This window comes from Lipophrys pholis (genome assembly GCF_963383615.2).
Source record: "Lipophrys pholis genome assembly, chromosome: 1".
Taxonomy (NCBI): domain Eukaryota; kingdom Metazoa; phylum Chordata; class Actinopteri; order Blenniiformes; family Blenniidae; genus Lipophrys; species Lipophrys pholis.
Window position 1 is genome coordinate 31,627,232 of NC_137635.1, and position 19,922 is coordinate 31,647,153.

A 19,922-nucleotide genomic window follows, 5' to 3' on the forward strand; every position below is an offset into this window, starting at 1 on the left:
AAGGAGAAGGACATATTCTGTCAGTTGACATGTGACAAAAGAGGAAAAGTAAATATTTCCTTTCCTTTACTGTCCATTTCTGTTGAATCAATGTGTGAAACAATGATCAATTGGACCAGTTTTAGCTCCCCTATGTATTCCTTATGGTTCAATAATGAGATCATATTGATGTTATTATTAAGTTAATATTACATGTGTTTAAGTTTACAATTGAATGAACATTTCTATTATATTTTACTTCTTTGGGTTCTTGTCTTTTACTGCTTTCGCTCTGAATATGTTGTCAAGGTTTTAGAAAAGAAGTTTAGGAAATATATTAAAAATATGTAAATTTTCAACCCAATGCGACCTCTATAGAAAAGATTTGGAATTTTATTTGGTCGTATAGTACTATAAATATTAAATATTGATATTAGCATTTGTTGGTACCATTTTTTGTAACAGGCTACAACTTGCTGTGTGGAGTTTGCGCGTTTCATGGGTTTTCTCCCGGTAATCTGATTTCCATTTGAGGTTAATAAATCCACCAATCTTCTACACTTTTTCTATATCCAGTTCTGTGTCCTGGGACGCTGGAGCTCATCCCTAACAATGGCCAAAAGATGAGTTCATCTTGAACAGGTCTCCCACTCACCACAGGGCAAATACAGACCACACGTACCTATGTGTAATTTAGACACCAATTTATCCCACATGTGCCTTTTTTGGACAGGGGACTTGGAAGATCATGCAAAATAGAGATAGGTTAATTTGTAGGTGTGAATGTGACCTTTTTGAGTCTGTACAGTCTAACCTGCATTCATTGATGGTAAACTGGGACGCGCTCAACTGCTCTAAGACCCTGGATTATGAATGGAGATCTTATTTTCCTCTCAAGCTATATGAGGTCACGCGTGGAGAGCAGCTTCCTCCTGTTCTTCAGAGATTATAACTGAAATATAAAAGCCTCACTGTATAATAAATTAGAAGACAGTGTGTTTGCAGTGAAATGTCGCCCCCTGCAGGCGGCCGGCGCCGTCACGCCGCCCTGTTTATATTAAAACCTCCGTAATGCTGCAGCACATATGACAAGGTGGGGTCAATAAAGTTCACCCTCGCAGCCACGAAGCGGATTATGTACAAGATTAATCCGGGGGTTATTTATTCCCGCTACTTTCTTTTTCGCCACGTTTTCCTGTTTTCTGCAGGAAAACGTCGCCTCGGTCGCTCCGCCCTCCATCACTGCGGCTCGGCTCGGGTTGCAGTCTGCGGACGGACAGCACTTCACAGCACGGGAGGAAACCGGAGGAATGACCCGGTTCTGACCGCAGGGCGGTCCGTACCGGCCTCACGATGTTTCGCGCGCTCCGGACGCTCGTGCTCCCGGACGCCCGGTGCTGGGACGCCGACAGCGAGAGGTCATACCAGGACCTGTTCGAGAGCCTGGACACGAACAAGGACGGCAGGGTGGATGTGGCGGAGCTCCGAGTGGGCCTGAAGGCGATGGGCATCTTCCGACAGGGCGCCGCTCAGGTCAGACACCCGGCCGGGTGTCAGGGCAGGGAGGGAGCGCGGGGGCGCGTGCATCCCCTTCAAGTCCGGGCCTGCTTCACCTTTTCCTGCATGACATTCCTCTTTCAGCTACGTGGGTGACACTTCAGGTGGTGCAGTGGTTCGTGCTGTCAGCTCAGAGGAAAATCCCCCAGTCCGAGTCCCGGCTTCTTTGTGGAGTTTGCATGTTTTTGTTCCTGTGACAGATCCATGCAGACCCCATCTTAACATATCTGTACTTACATCATAATCACCACTTTTAGTTCAATTCGTAGCTATTTAGGTCTTAATGTTGCTGGTTGGTGGAACAACTTCTTCCAAATATGGCTGCATCAATGGTCCACTGTTTGGATCAACATCCATCTTCTATACTGCTTTATCTTGTGCATGGTGTCGGGCGCTGGAGCTGATCCCAGTTAACTACAGGCGAGGGTAGGGGCATCGGGACAGGTCTCCAGTCCATCACAGGACAAACTCCACACAGAAAGGGATGGGCCAGTATTTGAACTGGGATCTTATCTCTGAGGTGCAAACCACTGCTCCACTGTGCACCTTTTTCAGAAACTCTCTGGAGTTAAGTTAAAAATACGGTTTACCTTGGTGTTTTTCCTTAGCTGAAAGAAAATACCTTTCACGTCTGTCTCATACCACATCAACTTCAGATTAATTTTACACATCAGGCTTTTGACCCAAGTGTCAATAGCAGCTATGGTTTCACCTGGTATCAGAAGTGTAATAACACAATATTTATTCGGTGTGTTACTGGATTATTCACCTAAGCAGTTGTTTTATGCAGCTCCAAAATGTCTTCTGTGAATATACATGATATGGTAATGGAACACAGTGGAGCGGGGCACTACTTTGATGCACTTTCTATGGTTTCCATGTCGGAGGTGCATCCTGCCGCGGCCTTTGACCCCGGGCAGGATGAATCAATGAGTGGACTCACACTGACGTTGCTGATTGTACGCGCAGAAAATCGTGTCCTCCGGAGACCAAAACAAAGATGGGAGTCTGGACTTCAACGAGTTCACCAAATACCTGAAAGAGCACGAGAAGAAGCTGTGGCTGACGTTCAAGAGTCTGGACAGAAACAACGACGGTGAGAGATCAGCTGACGGTCACTGGCTGTTCAGTTCAGAGGCCACATGCAGCCTGGAACAGTGAGAGGAAAGCATGTTTACATTTTTCAATAACTTCAGCACCACATGTTTCCCAAAGTACTTTAGGAAACATGAATCGATCTGTTCAGGTGTTTCTGTCCAGACTGAAGTGCTTGTGCCTTTATACACATCCCCACAGTATGCTTTGGATGTTATCGTAGTTTTGCTCAGTTTCATCTGCTACACGTGAAATATTGCAGTTTGTGTCTTCTGTGTAGTTTTTACTCGATCTGAGCTCACCCCGCGGGCCGGGAATGGACCCACCTTTGGCCAGCGGTCTTTAAGGTTTGACATACAAGTCATATATTCGTTGTTTACTGATGTGTTTCTTCATGTCTCAGGGCGCCTCGATGCTTCAGAGATCCAGCAGTCCCTGGCAGAGCTGGGGATAGACGTCAACAGAAAGGATGCCATGAAGATCCTACAGAGGTTCGACCTCCAGCACACGTTTGATTTTATTCGTGTTGGTCATGTTCACCCTGCCATTTTATTTTCACTGCATATTTCATGGCACTTTGGAATTGTTTACAAAGACTGAACAGTTTTGAAGGTCTCATATAAAATCCTGTAGTTTTCATTGGAGTTCATGATTTGGATGTATTGGCCTCTTGTCATATTTAGTATTTCATAAACGAATGGCAGTCATGAGTTTTTAACAGTCACTCTTCACTCCAGAGTTCAGTCTGAGTTTCCTGGATCAGCTCTTATAGGTATTATGTCGAGCCCAGATTTTGCAAACAGGAGCTACAAACAACAGAGTACTTGCAAGTATGCATTTTCAGTGAGTCGTTCCAAAGTCCATTCAAACAGTCAATAGGTCACAAGTGTCTCTCGAAGTTGTTGCGGCAGAGAGTACTCTAAATTTACATTTCATTCAAAGGAGCCGATTGCAAATATCTCAACACGGCCGAATGGATCAAATGACATTCAGCTGATTTTGAAAGTCAAATAGTTCAAAGCCAGTTCTTTAAAGGCTCGTGGGTGAGTGTCTTTCATGGCAGCAGTGAGAGTGTGTGTGTGTGTGTGTGTGTGTGTGTGTGTGTGTGTGTGTGTGTGTGTGTGTGTGTGTGTGTGTGTGTGTGTGTGTGTGTGTGTGTGTGTGTGTGTGTGTGTGTGTGTGTGTGTGTGTGTGTGTGTGTGCAAGATGGGTGGATGTCAGTGATCATGTGCATATTGATAGCAGTAGTAATGACATTTTTATTTATATATATGTGTCAACAGATGTCATTAGTTGCTTTTGGATCTGACATAGACAATGATACATTTTGGAATACAACCAAAATGTACTACTTGAGTGTGAGTTTAGTGTTAATTAGTTTCACTCTTAGTGACTGCTCTGTCTACTTGGATGTACTGTATTTGTTGTGGTTTTTCCAGTACTAGTGAAGTGGTGTCACACAGTGGTGTAGAATCAAATAGAATTCATTATTCTCATGGGGAAAGTCTTAATAGCGTTGTTCGACACAAAGAAAGTACATCTACATTAGATAGAATGATACGCAATCACATTTTAAATAGTGAATAGTTCAGATTGTGGTGAGGATGCTCGCTTCACATCAACACGGTCCCTGGTTTAAGTCCACTATGTGCTAGTGGAGCCTTTCTGAGTGGAGTTTGCATGTTCACCCAGGTTTCCTTCCACAATTCAGACTATGTATATTATATATATATATGCACTTTAATTGTTCCTCTGTTGGCCCTGCACCCCAAACAGGTCAGACTTATGTTGTTCTTTACGTTCAAACATCTCTGTATGTTTCCTCAGCATGGATATTGACGGGACCATGATGGTGGACTGGAATGAGTGGAGAGAGCACTTCCTCTTACGTCCCGCCCACAACCTGGAAGAGATCATCCGCCACTGGAAACACTCTCTGGTGAGGCTCACAGACAAGCACAGTGACACACATGCAGATTGCTGCTGTGATGATGAATCACATGTGTTTGGCCCGCTGGGGCTTGAAATGGATTTTGTCTGCAGTGGGCTATTTGGCAACAGTGCAGAAAGTCTAAACAGGTTGAGATAATCAGGTCAACGCAGCCCTCGACTTGGCTCTCTTCCACCTCCTCCTCACTGCACACGTTTACAAAGACCGAGTAATACGCTACAAATACTCTCGTATGTGTTCCTTAATAATCAAAAGTAAAAAAAGACAATTAAATGTCAATGATAGGTAATATAATTCTGTTGGAACATTTAAAATGGACCAAAATGACAAATTATAAACCCCGGTCCTGTAGATCTGTTATCATTCTTCTTTTTCTTAAACAGAAATGTGTCTGTGAGTCTGGGACATGTAAACACCTTCATGACGCTCTGCTGTTTCTGTTAATGCTTTTGGTAAAACACTGCTCATGTTTATCTAAAACAACCAAACCCAGAGCAGCTCAGTGATTAAAGGTTCACAGGCTTTTCTCAAGACAAAAATAGCTCAGTTTTTGTGGATTTTACAAGTGTTGTCTTATCTTGAACTCTTTATTGAGAAAGTGACCATATGTGTTAATAAGCACTGATTTAAAAAAAAAAAAAAGACAGCTCTGCTTAAAAACAGTTCATATATTGATTTAAAAACCAGCAGGCTTTGCCTCTTTGTTTTGGGGGTAAAAAATGTTATAATAGCAAATCTGAAAAATTGCGAGATATTTTATCACAGTACACATACAAAAAGTGACTACAGACACATTTTTAGGCGTCTTCAGCAGCTTGTTGCACATAAGAATCATTAAACAAGGGACTTGTGTTAAACTCTGTGGCAAAGAGGTGGAGGCTGATTCAACTGCCTCTCTGCACATAAAGCAGGAGCTGCCAGAGACAGGTGTGACAGGTGGAGAAACAGACAGCAGCCCAGAAGAGGCTGCGTCTGTGGCCACGCTCACATGTACTCAGGTTTTTACAAAAACGGATAATTCTCCCTCTACGTTTACAAAAAAAATCATAGCTGATTATGGTGTTTTCTGTGATTGTAGGACAACTCAGAATTTATGCTGAGAAAATAAATCCTGTACAATGTAGTTTTGCATATTATTTCTAATTGATATTTTCTATATGTTTCATATATCTAGTATATGCCCGTATATATTTAGTATAGTATCATATGGCTTTGTTTCTTGCGAAGAATGGTCTTCTTTGCGCACATGATGCCCCGTGGCGCCCCCCACCCCCCCCCCACCCACCCGAAACTTTGACACTGCCGTGTGCTGCACATTCCAGCTCGCTGATGACTATCAGTCATATTTTAATCATGTAACGTCGCTAGTCTATGAGCCCCGCAGCTGAAACGCATCACTCAAAGCCGTCATCTATGAAGTGGTGTTTTAACTTTCTGGCTTTTTTGTAATAAAAAGTCGGTCTGTTCCCTTTGGTCTTTTTCTCCTTCGTTCTTTGATCTTTTCCTTTGAAGATCCCTGTGGCTGGGTGTCGTCCTCCACCGGCATTTCTGTGCTTGTACTAACCTCTTCAGTGATATGGGTGCTGAAGCACTGTGAACTGTGGTTTTGGTCCTGTTGCTGTGCTTCAATTTGATTGGTTGCTTCGTAAGACGTACTGTTCAGTGCGAGTCCCTGGACTCTGCTCCCTCAAGCGTCCTCTCTTTCCTTGGCGGATCTTCAACCCCCTAAGTGATTCCATATTTTCCCTGCCAAAGCTGCACACCTTTTGCCGGGATAAAAATCTTGAAATATGGTCAGTTTCTGTCAGATTCACACTTTCCTGCACAAACTCATTTATAAATTTAAGCTGCAAGCAGCTTTGATCGGGACCTCGCACTCGTGATTTTTAGGTCTTGATGAGACAAATAATTGAGTTTTGGTTTGATCTCCCTACGATATTCCTACTAAAACGGTGGCCGTTTTAGTGTTTCTAGGTGGTGCTAGAGATCACATTTTAGAACTCTGGGTGTTAATTTTTACATTTCCTTAAAGTTTTCACCAGTTTTGATGAGCGTGCTGAATTTGATCAACATTTGAGTGTGTTTAGTGGGTCACATTTGGGCCCAATGAGGCGCCAGGAGTCAAAAAGAAAAAGAAAAAAAAAAAAGAATTAGAATCATTACAAATACAATGGGGTCCTGGCCTTTCGTGCTCAGTCCCTAATAAATTGCACATGTTTTAATGCACCTCTAGAATTTTCATTCCTTAAAAGATTGTTCAGCAATGAGTGGTGAAATACTATTTGTGGTGTTTATATAGTCATTTTAAAATGCTGAGGAAATAGAAAAGTAAGTTGAAAAGTTTAATGTAAGGTTTTGTGGGTTCTTATTTTCCTATATAGGAACCCATTTTGCCGTGCAGATTAAACATGCTGAAGACTGTGAGTTGAGATGATTTCTAGTAAATCCATCATGTGATCATCAGGTGCTGGACATAGGCGAGAGTCTCGCCATCCCAGATGAGTTTACAGAAGAGGAGAAGAGCTCTGGCATCTGGTGGAAGCAGTTGGTAGCCGGCGCGATGGCGGGGGCCGTTTCTCGTACTGGAACCGCTCCACTGGACAGAATCAAAGTCTTCATGCAGGTAGAGAATGTGAAATAATGAAAGATCTGTGTGGAAGACTGTCCTGCTCAGTGCATGCCTCTGTACCGCAGGTTCATTCCTCCAAGACGAACCAGATCGGTCTGGTCGGGGGCTTAAGGCAGATGGTTACAGAGGGCGGTCTAAGGTCTCTGTGGAGGGGAAATGGAATCAATGTTTTGAAGATCGCTCCAGAGACGGCAATAAAGTTCATGGCCTACGAACAGGTGAGGGAGTGTAGCCCTGAATAATCCATGGTAATGCCAGAGGCTGTGGTGATTCATCATTTCCTGTGTTTTCTGTTGCAGTATAAGAAACTGTTAACGGCTGAGGGTAAAAAAATTGAGACACACAAGAGGTTCATGGCGGGCTCAATGGCTGGAGCCACAGCGCAGACGGCCATCTACCCGATGGAGGTGAGACACGGCGTTCACTGCTTTAAAAAGCTTCAAATTGTGTTTGTTTTTTATTTGTGAGTGTGGGACTGGCATCCTGTGGGGAGCGCCACTGAGCTGTGGAGACAATCAGACAATCCAACTGATGGTGACTGTCAACTATAAAACCACCAAGTCCCAGGAGAATATGAGGGGGTTTTCTGGAAAGCGGGTTTTGTGAAAACTCCGAGCATGTGAACACTGAAATGAGGGAAACTCTGAGTTATCGGTTCCAGAAAGAGAGCTAAATGTAGCTCGGGGTGAGTCACCACGGTAACAGACTCTATGAACTGAACCTGCTCGCTGGCAGGTTTTGTAGCGGAAACCCTGAGTTTCTACTGGCTCCTCCCACCTGACGTTCCCAGAGAGTATTTGAGATTACATACGTCATGAGAGAGTATTCGTGGGGGAAATCCCTTCCTGAATTGCCCCGTGCCTCACAACAGAGCGCATTTAATGCACAGCATTACGTTTCTTGCGTAAAGGTAGTTTTCTTTATAATATTGTTAAAGCAACAGTGTGTAGAGCGGTTAGAGAATCACCCTAGCACTGAAACAACAGCTTTTATTTTATGTTATTTTACTTATTTATTTATTTATTTATTTATTTATGTAATAATAATAACGTAGTAATTTTAGTATTTTATATTATTGAGTGTTGATTTACACAGGGTCACATTTGAAATGAATCTACTCTACTAAAAATGTGTAAACATTGTGTTAATCTACTCAGTAGGATATTAACGGAGGACGAGTTCAGACATTTTGTTAGGAGTTTAAATTACTACTTGAAGTAGCGACTGAATTTATATTTTTTTAATTTAATAGCCTCCATCAATATCCAACAATATAAAGTCTGAAATTAAAATGAAAGTGACGCACAATCATAGCATATATGCATATACGCCTTTTCATTCTGAATTACGTTTTTTTATTTCATTTTTAGCTGCTTTCAATTCCCCTTTCTCCTGTTGGATTGCACCTAAATGAAATTCAGATTTTATACCCATTTACTATTTCTACCTGTCTGCTGCCACCTAAAGTTAGATGTTAAGTCAATAGAGTAGATCATTCAACCTTATGCGTTGATTCATTTCTGCAACTCTCTCCCGGTCGTCTCTCTCCTCTGCTGCTGCAGCGCTGGAACTTTTACGGCAAAATAACTGTTTTTTCAGTCTGTTGCCATAGTGACTGGTGGTATCCTTTTATGTTTTATACGTTTATCGTTTGCTTATTCATGTTTCTGGATGTACCTGTTGACTAGCCATATGTGCAGGTTTTATGTTCGCCCACTAGGTGGAGCTGGGGCAAGGTGGAGGTTCTAAAGCTTCCATGTAATTGATGGCAGGTGTGCAGGAAGTGGAGAGCAATCCCTTCCCAGACCATGTCAGGGTGACAGGTCAGGGTGAGTGAGAAAAGCTTATGTGGTCATAGGAACTCAGTATTGGTCTGAGTAGTTGATGATAGGCAACAACTTGCGGAAACCACATATAAATAAACGGATTGTCATACCCAAGGACAAGTGACGCTTTGGACCTTGATCATTGTTGCCCCAGTACATGCATCGAAACCAGTTACCCGTGCCACCACAGCGGGTGATAGACACTGTATTGATCCTTTATGAAATTGCAATCCGCCTATGGAGGAATGCATGAAGGGAACTTCAACCTGAAGAAATAAATTCATGAGTATTTTGCCCACATATCCACGTTAGTAATTTGTGTCGAAAAAATAAGGAAAGATACACGTGAAATATCTATACTTCAGGTTAATGCTGCTTTCTGCACACACAGCCTGCTGTTTTCTCACAGTGCTGCTGTGTTGTGAAACCTTTGGATGTTTTCAGCAGCATCACGGGGCACTTCTAATCCAGGGCTCCTGATCACACCCCCAAATATACACCAATCAGCCATAATAATATGACCACTTACATCACCGTTGTAGTTTCATTAGTGGCTGCAATATATCAGGCAGAAATGCACCCCCCCCCCCCCCCCCCCCCCCAAACCTGATGTGTTGGAAGCAAAAGTGAATGTATGACTGGGTCCTGTGGGGCGTGTTCCCAGTCTGCAGTGATCAGTTTCTATAGAAAGTTGCTCGAGGAAGACAGGAAGGGAAGCCTGGACCCTTTAGTCCACTCCACCGCACCACCTGTTTCTGAGGGTATCTAATGTTTGCTTGTTTTCTTTTTGCTAAAGGTTTTAAAAACTCGACTGACCCTGAGGAAAACCGGCCAGTATGCAGGGATGTTTGATTGCGCCAAGAGGATCCTGAGGAAGGAGGGCGTGAAAGCTTTCTACAAGGGCTACGTTCCAAACTTAATTGGCATCATCCCCTACGCTGGAATCGACCTGGCTGTTTATGAGGTCTGCAGACTTTATGATGAATGCTAACCCCCCTGATATTTCACAACAGAGTGCACTTTGTTAAATTAACACAGTGATTTGCACAGTTAAGTAATCTGTCTTGGATTGCAGGGCTCCATTAAGTTTAAGCATAGTACAGTTCTGTCATACATTAGATGAGTGTCAGGCTGCGTGGTGGCGAGGGCTGGGAGATTCTATGTGCAGTTTGCCTGTTCTCTCTCTCTGTGTACATGTTTGGTTTTTGTTTTTTCCGAGTACTTTCCCCTGACGGTCCAAAAACATTTGTGGCAGATTGGCGAATTTCGCCGTGTGTGAATGTGTCTGACTGTGCTGTGTCTTCACTCTTCTATTCTCAGACTCTGAAAAACACCTGGTTGTCATATCACACCAAAGACTCTACTAACCCAGGAGTCCTGGTGTTGCTGGGCTGTGGGACCATCTCCAGTACCTGTGGGCAGCTGGCCAGTTACCCACTTGCACTTGTACGCACACGGATGCAGGCACAAGGTGAAGTCAATGGGACGTTAGAAAGCAGCCGTGGTCTCTGTGTCTGCCGTTTTGCCTGTTCTTACCCTGTAACTCCTCAATGCAGCTGAAAGCCTCCACCTCCCAGTCGGGATGTTTCCGCTGCTCCGCTGCCAGCTGTGTTTCCTCATGTGGGATTGTTGAGCTTTTCACTGTAAAAGTGCAAAGAGAAAACAACCTTTTAGACACAGTCATGTTTGGAGTTGAAATAGACAATATGATCTTTTGTACAGTTGTAAACTTTGTCTTTTTTCATAGAGTACAGAATAACAAATGATTGGTTACAACGTCTCTCATCATGATCTTTCCCTGCAGCCTCTCTGGATGTGTCATACCAGCCGTCCATGACTTCTCTGATGAAGAACATTGTAGCCAAAGAAGGCTTTTTTGGACTCTACCGAGGGATCCTGCCCAACTTCATGAAAGTCATTCCTGCTGTCAGCATCAGCTACGTGGTTTACGAGTACATGAAGACTGGTCTGAGAATCTCCAAATGAAGCCCAAAGCAAACACAAAGAACATTTACCGTGTTTACCACACTTGAAAATGACTGAAGCAACTCCCCCCTCCCAAAAAAAACCAAAAAAAAAACAATAAACGCAGACAATAGAACAAACAGAATAAGACTTCTGCCTGGAGGAAAAACATTAAAGATTTGTGGCGCATGCTTTAACCTTTTAACACTCCCTCATGTACAGGCTGTCCAAAACTAGAAAATACTTTGTTTTCAAAGTGTGGGAGAGGTGGGCCTCCCTGAGAGGAGAGCAGCTGGAAACATGTGGGTTAATTACTGGTTGATAAACAGCATAGTGATATTGGAACATTCCCAAGAAATTATAACAATAAGAAATAGTTTTAAAGTAAAAATATCGTCTTATTAAAAAACATTTTTACAACTCACATAGCAAAAGTTCTGCTCTTGATGCCTGCAGCTTCCAACTACCTCTAATAAGTGAAAGAAAAAAATCTGATATGCTGTTGTTGAAACAGAAAGTGTTAGTTGGTGCGTTAGGGGGCTGCCATGTGGTTCAACCTCAGCTCATCCTCCCACACTTTGAAAACCACTGCTGTTTATAATAGAGAATAAGTCTTGTTTCACTTTAAACTGTGGCGAAAAAAGAGTGGTAGTGTGTTTTTGTTGAAAAAAAACAAACAAACCTGAGATTTGAAGCATGCCATGTTAGATTTTCTAATGGAAAAATGACACTTCAGACCATCACATGTGCACAGTGACACCACCAGCATCTGCAATCAGCTGCTGTCCACTATAAATACCCTGCCCTGAAGTATCAATACCCTGAGACACTGTGTGTGTGTGTGTGTGTGGGGGGCATACATCATCAAGTAATAATTAATCTCACGTTTTTATGTGCCTTATGACGTGCGTGAAGCCTGTAACATCAGGAGATGCATTTTGTAGCTTTACACTGTGTATTTATGTCCTGTGTGCATTTATTTATGGTTTACTGTGTGATAATTAATGGAATGCACTGATGAAACAGGTTTTTTTTCAATGAGCCACTGCTGATTTCAATACATGCACCACACACGCACGCACGCACGCACGCACGCACGCACGCACGCACGCACGCACGCACGCACGCACACACACACACACACACACACACACACACACACATTACAGTTACCCTTTAGTTACTTGTTCTTCCACACAGCCCAGTAGTGGAGAGTTTCTGTGGAGCCATCAATTAATGAATGTTTGTTTTCTTGAAGGTGGTTTTAATTTATTTGACGGTGAAACGTCATTTCAACTGTCATAGTCTTCCTGCACTGTGTTGGCTCTACAGCGTGCATGTCGCAGGTTTGATGTTTGTTCACAGCTTCAGTTGTAGTAATCCATAAAGAGAAAAAAAAAAAAAAAAAACTTCAATGCATGCTCCAGGAGGAACTGAGAGGTCATGAAAGCGAATGTGTTCAAGAGATAACAAAACACACATACAGACAAATTCAAAAATTTACCTTTGTAACCGAAAAGAAAAAAACATGATGGAAAAGTCTATTGGAATAAATATCTTTATACGAAACCTTGAGTTGTTTTGTTTTTAAGAGAAGTATATCAAATCTCAAAATTGTCAATTAAAAACAATTGTATTATGTATATATTGTCAATTATCATAACTACATGTCTGTCGTTTGTAAATTCATCCAGTTATGATTATTGTAATTGTAGAAAGTCGTCTTTCCTCATTAAATGTAGCTGACATCTTGGATAGGTCTTCCTCAAGGACCCATCCAAGATGGCGCCTCCTTTGAACGCGCTCCATCTGTCGATGAGGCGCTCTTTATTCATGGCTCACTTCTATTACAAATGGTTCATAATTTAACCCTAAATTTTTGGGGATACACTTTGGGGTATTATTGATGACTGAGTCCAGCCATTTCTTTGTTTGTGCATATGTTTGTTTCCTCTCAGTCGACCTCGTAATTCTTCACCTTTAGTTTGCTCCCTTGTCGCTCGCCGTAGCCGGGGGCACCGCCGCAGCAGTAGTTTGAGGCGTTCTTCCCCCTCGCCTCCCTCCGTCCCTCCCTCCCTCCGATAAAACACAACTGGAGCTTGAAGAGCGTCTGTCGGTGAGTTTCACCACCTTCACCGTCACTACGCGCTCATAAAAACACTCTGTTTTCACGGCATTGCTTCATTCCCAGCAGTCTTTGAGCGAGGGGGACTTGTTAGCTTAGCAGTTAGCAGCGCGCTGACTTTAACTGTTGCGGCTAAAAATATTCTGCAGCCGGAGAGAAGTTGACCTGAGCTGGATCCACCGCAGCCCAGCACGGCTGAAATACCCCCACAACACTCCGCCCGTTCAGCCCCTAAACGTGACAGAAAGTGTGGATATTGCAGCGGCTCAGGACAGTGGACGTTCGCTGGTGGATGGAGTATTTACGTTAAGCTGCTGTCTGACCTGTGCAGAGTTCAGGTTCTCAGTTACAATCCTACAATCTGGTCACTGGAATAGAGGGAAAAAAAGTAACTAAATATGTCCTCGAGTACTGTCATTCATATGATGAAACTATTAGGTCTCTTTTAAACAATGAATTGCTTGTATACAATATAGTATATTAGGGAAACAAAGTGTATCTGACATGTTGGTCAATAAATGTGGACACAAAACTGGGTTTTCTGTGTTAAAACAATCAACTTTTTGGCTACAAACATCCAGATAAAAAGGTTTGAATTGTGGAGGACGATACAGTACATGATATTGTATACTTTGTTAGATTGATCCCTGAGTATTTATATTTACGCACTAAAACCAAGCACCCAAATCCTTTTAAAGTAATATATTTTTAGGTTCCAGCTGTACCAGAAGTAAAAATGGCAAGAAAGTTAGTACTCTGTTATAATTATGCTGACATTACAAGTGCTCTTGTTAAAAACAAATCAAGTAACAGTTCAAAATTCTCTTTAAAAAAAAGTATTAGTTACTTTTTAACCACATCTAACTGTCTGATCAGTGGCAGACGTGTATATATGATTAAATTCCAAAAGTGAACTGATAGTATTGTAGTCATAAAATTATTTCTCGTTACCCCCAAAACCTTTTAATTACTGTAATGTGAGTATTTGGAACGTAGTACCTCCAACTCTGTCAGGGATGGAAAGAGTACTGACTATGTAGTTACTCTTACACTGGTTATTTGGTACTAAATTATAAGTGAAAGTACTGCTTTTAAAAACTACTCAAGTACAACTCCTGAAACCACATTCACTTTCATTGTCAATAGCAGACATTCAATATTTATCACTGAAATTATAAACTTAAAAAAATAAGTACTACTTAGAGAAATGCGAGTGTTTATAGTTTGTTAAAAGTACAAGATCTAATTTTGAAAAAACTACTGAAATGGGTATTAATTACATTTTATATCCACCACCTTCTTTTGTTCGTAGCAGGATTATAAATTAGTGGGAAATTACAAGCAATAAAATGGATTACATGGTGTAATTTGTATTTAAGTGTGATTAAAATGTCATCCAAGTACCAGGGTAGATCTTAGCTATTTTTATTTTGTTATTTCCAACCTTGACAGAGATCAAATTAGTAAAGACAATGCAGTATAATAATGTGTACTTTGGTGAAATTGTAAAATAAATAAACAAAACAAAGAGGGAATATTTGAGGCGATCCAGAGAAAATGCAGCTGTGGATCAACTGTCACTTTATCTTAGATGTTTATAATTAGGTGAAACAAAATTATATAATCATAAATAAAATACATAAACTTAAAATCAACAATCTGTCCTTTGCAGTCATGAAACTGTTCTTCCTCCTCTGACCTCAGATGCAGTTCATCAGACTGTGAATGACTGCAGGCAGTGACAAGTAAACCGTCATCCAATCAAATCGCTCCTTTTCTATAGTTTCTGCAAATAAATATCATGGATCAGGAAGAAACTTTTACAGCATCCTCTTGTTTCATCTTCTTTCTGTTAATGGCTCAGAGAAGTTTCCTGTTAATTCAGTTAAATTTGATTGAAGCCCCACCAATCCTAAGCACAGTAAAGTGTCAGTGTGACGTGTTGGTTAAAGAAAGTCAACAGAAATGAGGAATTTAAAACAGATTTATTAACTTCTCTCAATATTGAGACAGTTACAGCCTCAGGTCTTTGTGGAGATGAAGCCACGAGCTCGGTGCAGCATCAATTGGTAGACATGGCGATGATGATGATGATGATGATGATGATGATGATGATGATGATGATGATGATGATGATGAAGGAGGTTAAAATCTGTGTCCTGAACGTTGACCTTCGCTGTTCGTGGTCAGTCTGCTCAGACTCTCAGCAAGGTAAACGAACAGATGATAAACCAGGATGAATGGTGGTGCTGTCGCCCCATCGCAGGTCGCCCAGCGGCGCTATACATAGTGAGGCATCATGGGAAACACGAGTGACAGGGTGTCTGCGGAGCGCCACGGGGCCAAGGCCCACCGCTCGGACAGCAGCGGCAGCTCGAAAGATCAGGAGCCCAGCAGTAAGATGGTGGACAGCACAGACGACCCCAACATCTTCAACACGCACGGCCTGGAGTCCAAGGTAGAGCTGCAGCGGTAGTTTAGGGACAAACCTCCGTCAGAGGAGTCGCGCGGCACGTCTCAATGTCTGTGTCTCCTGCAGACGTCAGGAGAGAAAGAGTTCACCCCAGATCTGGACGACCTGGTTAAAACTGGACCTCAAGCTCGTCCCACTGTGATTCGCTGGGCCGGAGGCGGGAAGGAGGTCTACATAGCGGGTTCCTTCAACAACTGGAGCACCAAGATTCCTCTGAATAAGAGGTGAACCGTCACTTCATCCCCAGACTGAGCTGTTCCTGGTGTTAACACTCCTGCTTTCTTTCTTCACTTGAAGCCACAAGGACTTTGTAGCAATTCTGGACCTGCCGGAAGGAGAGCACCAGTACAAGTTCTTTGTGGACGGGCAGTGGGTTCATGATCCTTCAGAGGTACAGTCCTGGTTCTATTCGACTCGTTTCAGGTGGCAGATAAACAACAAAGGTAGAAGAGAAAACAAACAAACTATAGGAACATAGAAAGTGGGGCAGGAAGTTTCATACTGCTCATGTCTTTTAATAATGTGCATTAGAGTTGGGTGACCCGCCCCTTTATCAGATCGTCCAATCGGCTTCCTGTACGATTGGTGTTTATGCTGGGTGCGTACAGACGCTGTAGACGCCTCTGACACGATGCACGTCACCGTGTTGGATCACAGTCGCTTCCTTAAAGTCAGTGATCACAAGTTAAAGCTGTATTCTTTATAAAAAATAAACAAATGTAAACATATCAGAAGAGCCTGATCGGTTGCAGCAGCAGCTTTTCTCCTGATCAGGTTAAGATCCAAACGCTTCAGTTGATCGTGTTGGAGTGACTGCAGCCTGTCGGTCTTTAATACTCTTAAAGAAGATGTTCTTTTAAGAAAACCCGGTCTCCCGCTTCTCATTCCCTCCGTGATCTTTGTTTTCTGCGTCCAGCCTGTGGTCACCAGTCAGCTCGGCACCATCAACAACCTGATCCGGGTGAAGAAGTCCGACTTCGAGGTGTTTGACGCCCTGCAGGTCGACTCTCTGGAGTGCTCGGACACATCAGGTCAGCGCTTCACAAGCCGTCGACGGAAAAACCTTCACGCTCACAATGTAGATGCAGGATCGAGAATTTGTAACAAAAAGGCAGACAACACATTTGCCACCAAAAATAATCAAACTCTAAAAAAACCCCAAAAAAGCCAGTAAAGCTATTTGTTGGGTTGGATCTGAGCTGCTCAACGGTTTAACTCAAGTGTGACGAATTCTGACGACATGATTTATCGTGTGTGTGTTTGTGTGTGTTGTGGGGCCAGACCTGTCCAGCTCCCCTCCTGGCCCGTACGGACAGGAGCAGTACGCCTTCCGACCGGAGGAGCACTTTAAAGCCCCGCCCATCCTCCCCCCTCACCTGCTTCAAGTCATTCTCAACAAGGACACCAACATATCGGTCAGTGTCGTCACACTCCCGCCGTGTGTTTCACTGAATCACACCAACCCGGGGAAGGCTCACGCTCTTCTCTCTTAACAGTGTGACCCCACCCTGCTGCCTGAGCCCAACCACGTCATGCTGAACCACCTCTATGCTCTGTCAATAAAGGTAGGGACTCGCTCCTCGTCTGGTGATTCATCCATTCGTCTTCTCAAGGACGAAGGTGAAGGAGGCCTGCAGATACACTCTGAAGAGAGGCGCAATGTATTCTTCCGCCTCATGTGTTCAACAAGGCCTCCAGAGAGTTCATGTGTTGATCTTCTGTGACAATGTGAAGCAGATGAACTCGCTTTAATCCTCCGTGTGTCGTCTCTCCTCCGCAGGATGGAGTGATGGTGCTGAGTGCCACCCACCGGTACAAGAAGAAATACGTCACCTCTCTGCTTTACAAACCGATATAAGCCTCAGCCTGGCGGCGTGTTTCTCCCCGCTGTGTGTGTGTGTGTGTGTGTGTGTGTGTGTGTGTGTGTGTGTGTGTGTGTGTGCGTGTGCGCGTGTGCGCGCGTGCGCGTGTGCGAGCGCACATTTAGCACTGAGATGTGTTTACAGCGGGGCTGAAGGCCGGCGGCTGCTGAACAAAGGTGTCAGAACAGAGACGGGCTGAAGCAGCGAGTGTGTTGGAGGGTTCGCTTCACTTTGCTCACATGCGTCGTTGTGTCAAAGGAGATTTGTGTCCCGGGTCGGCTTCAGGGAGACGACCTGGGAGTAGATGATGGCGTTTCTTCCCTGATGGGCGCCGATATTGGAGCAAAGGGACTTGTGCATGCGAGTGGAGATTTTGTGTCCTTCATGTACAAAGTGTGTGTGTGTGTGTGTGTGTGTGTGTGTGTGTGTGTGTGTGTGTGTGTGTGTGTGTGTGTGTGTGTGTGTGTGTGTGTGTGTGTGTGTGTGTGTGCACGTCTATTAGGACATGTAAATGTCTCTGTCCTCACCTCCAACACGGCCTTCTTCTCTCTTTGCTCTGAACTTTGATTCGCAGGCTCAGTGCCGTCAGGCTGCATGTCTTTCCATCGGTACCGTGTCCATCTTTTTATTTTTCTGCACCATTTTATCCAACTTGGGTTTGGAAGGACGTGTAAAGACTGAGAGGTTTGTGTGGATGGAGACATTTACAGATCTCAGATAACATTACACACACACACAAATCTGACTACACACCCTCAAACAAATCACGCCCGACTCGAGGTAGACGCACACTTGGCCCTGCGTGTCTGTTCGGAGTCGTCCTCTCTCTGCTCACTTCAGTGCATTTCTACTTGCGGCCTCTCGTCAGTGTTGAGGTGCAGAAGGAGCACCAGACTTTGCTTGAACTACAAAGTGCAATAATCCAATAATCCGCTGTAAAGAGAAACAAAAAGTACTAAATATGAACCGTCTTGGCACTTTACCGCCGCGTACCGAGTGTCGGCGAGAGAAAAGCTTTACGTTTGTGTGTATTTATTAGACAGGGATGTCTTTGTCTGTCTCTTGTTACCGTGAGTTCTGCTTCACGTTTGTTTGCTTTGCGTGAGGTTGTGGACGCTCATGTTCCTCCACTGCGCTACGAGGACACACACACACACACACATGCCTCATATTGAAATACTGTACAGTTTGCTCATGCCTTTAAAAAAAAAAAAAAAAAAAAAAAAAAGGTAAAAAGCATTTGAATGTGTGTTTTCCGATGTGGTGGCTTTAAACAGTATTTACTGATTGATTGTGTGCAGTCCAGTTTACCCGCAGGTGAAACACGTCAGACTTTCATCAATCCGTGTGGCGTTTACCCAGAAAGTATTTTGTGAACGTCGAGCTTGTCCGAGGAGTTTCTAAGATTTTGTGATACGCTAAAAGAGTACACGGACAAGCTCCGCTGGGGAGAGTTTTAAGGCTAAAACCACAACTTGAATTTTCCAGCTGTTTTAATGGACGTTTGGAGAAGCTCTGCAGGAAACCCGCCGCAACGAGGTTTTATCTGTTTGCAAATAAAGTGAGGATGTAGTGATCCTGCCTCACCTTCCTTTGTCCTCTTCTTTTATCATTTAGGAGAAACGATGCAAAATGAACTTTGCACAAAGCTTTCTGTTCCAACTTTCTTTGTCTTCATTTCTCAAAGCTGAAGCAGGAGAGCTGCTTCTTTACTTTGACTGTTCTCCCTGACACTGCTGCTCCAGCTCTGCGTCTGCTTTTTATCACTTTTCTCTTTTTTTTTTTAAAAGACAAAATGATAACAAAGGTTTTTCACGTGTAAATAAATGATCTCAATGACGTCTGTCTTCATGTTGTGACAAAGTAAATGGCTTTAATAGTCGTTTTAAAAGGTTTGATTTTAGCAAAGAGACACGGGAACTAAGCCTTAAGAAGAAACAGAAATAAACCTCCATATATTGACACCAGGTGCAGACGATCACGACACAAGAACATTAAATGTGAACCATGTCATTTTTTTTTATCCACATATTCTTGCTTTATCTACCCATTTCTCATTTTTTATCAACTTTGCTGTTGTTCAAATCTACTTTATAATCTTGTTTTAGTTATATTTTTTTGTTACTACCCACATTTTCCTGTTTTTCTCCATAATTTATTGTATGAGCCACGTTTTTTTTATATACGTTTTCTTCTTTTTAATCCACATTTTCCTTTTTTAATTCATATTTTCTTGTTTTAGCCACATTCTTTGTTTTTTATTCACATTTTGATTCACCTTTGTATTTTTATCCACATTTTCTTCTTTTATCCACTAGTTTTTATTCACATTTTCTTGACTATATCCACCTCTTTCATTGCCAACTGTATGTAAAGCTGCCTTTCCTTCATAAATGTTACGCGATGTGCTAACTGACAGTGCTAAAATAATATTTCAATTTTATTAAATTGCTTACTGAA

General features: G+C 42.9%; 2 protein-coding genes across 2 annotated transcripts; both read left to right on the forward strand.

Annotated features, from left to right (window-relative positions):
- The first annotated feature begins 1,029 nt into the window (after nucleotides 1–1,029).
- LOC308122514 (mitochondrial adenyl nucleotide antiporter SLC25A24-like) lies at nucleotides 1,030–12,568 on the forward strand. The gene is made up of 10 exons (XM_080484345.1): nucleotides 1,030–1,512; nucleotides 2,506–2,632; nucleotides 3,035–3,122; nucleotides 4,459–4,570; nucleotides 7,047–7,205; nucleotides 7,277–7,429; nucleotides 7,511–7,618; nucleotides 9,834–10,001; nucleotides 10,358–10,508; nucleotides 10,842–12,568. Exons 1-10 carry the CDS (start codon nucleotides 1,333–1,335, stop codon nucleotides 11,021–11,023), a joined length of 1,428 nt encoding a protein of 475 aa, XP_080340471.1. The 5' UTR covers nucleotides 1,030–1,332; the 3' UTR covers nucleotides 11,024–12,568.
- Nucleotides 12,569–12,997: 429 nt separating this feature from the next.
- On the forward strand, nucleotides 12,998–19,296 carry prkab2 (protein kinase, AMP-activated, beta 2 non-catalytic subunit). The gene is made up of 8 exons (XM_080462329.1): nucleotides 12,998–13,118; nucleotides 15,394–15,585; nucleotides 15,667–15,824; nucleotides 15,898–15,991; nucleotides 16,517–16,631; nucleotides 16,882–17,015; nucleotides 17,097–17,165; nucleotides 17,381–19,296. The coding sequence occupies exons 2-8, from the start codon at nucleotides 15,427–15,429 to the stop codon at nucleotides 17,456–17,458; spliced, it is 807 nt and encodes a 268-aa protein (XP_080318455.1). The 5' UTR covers nucleotides 12,998–13,118; nucleotides 15,394–15,426; the 3' UTR covers nucleotides 17,459–19,296.
- The last annotated feature ends 626 nt before the right edge of the window (nucleotides 19,297–19,922 follow it).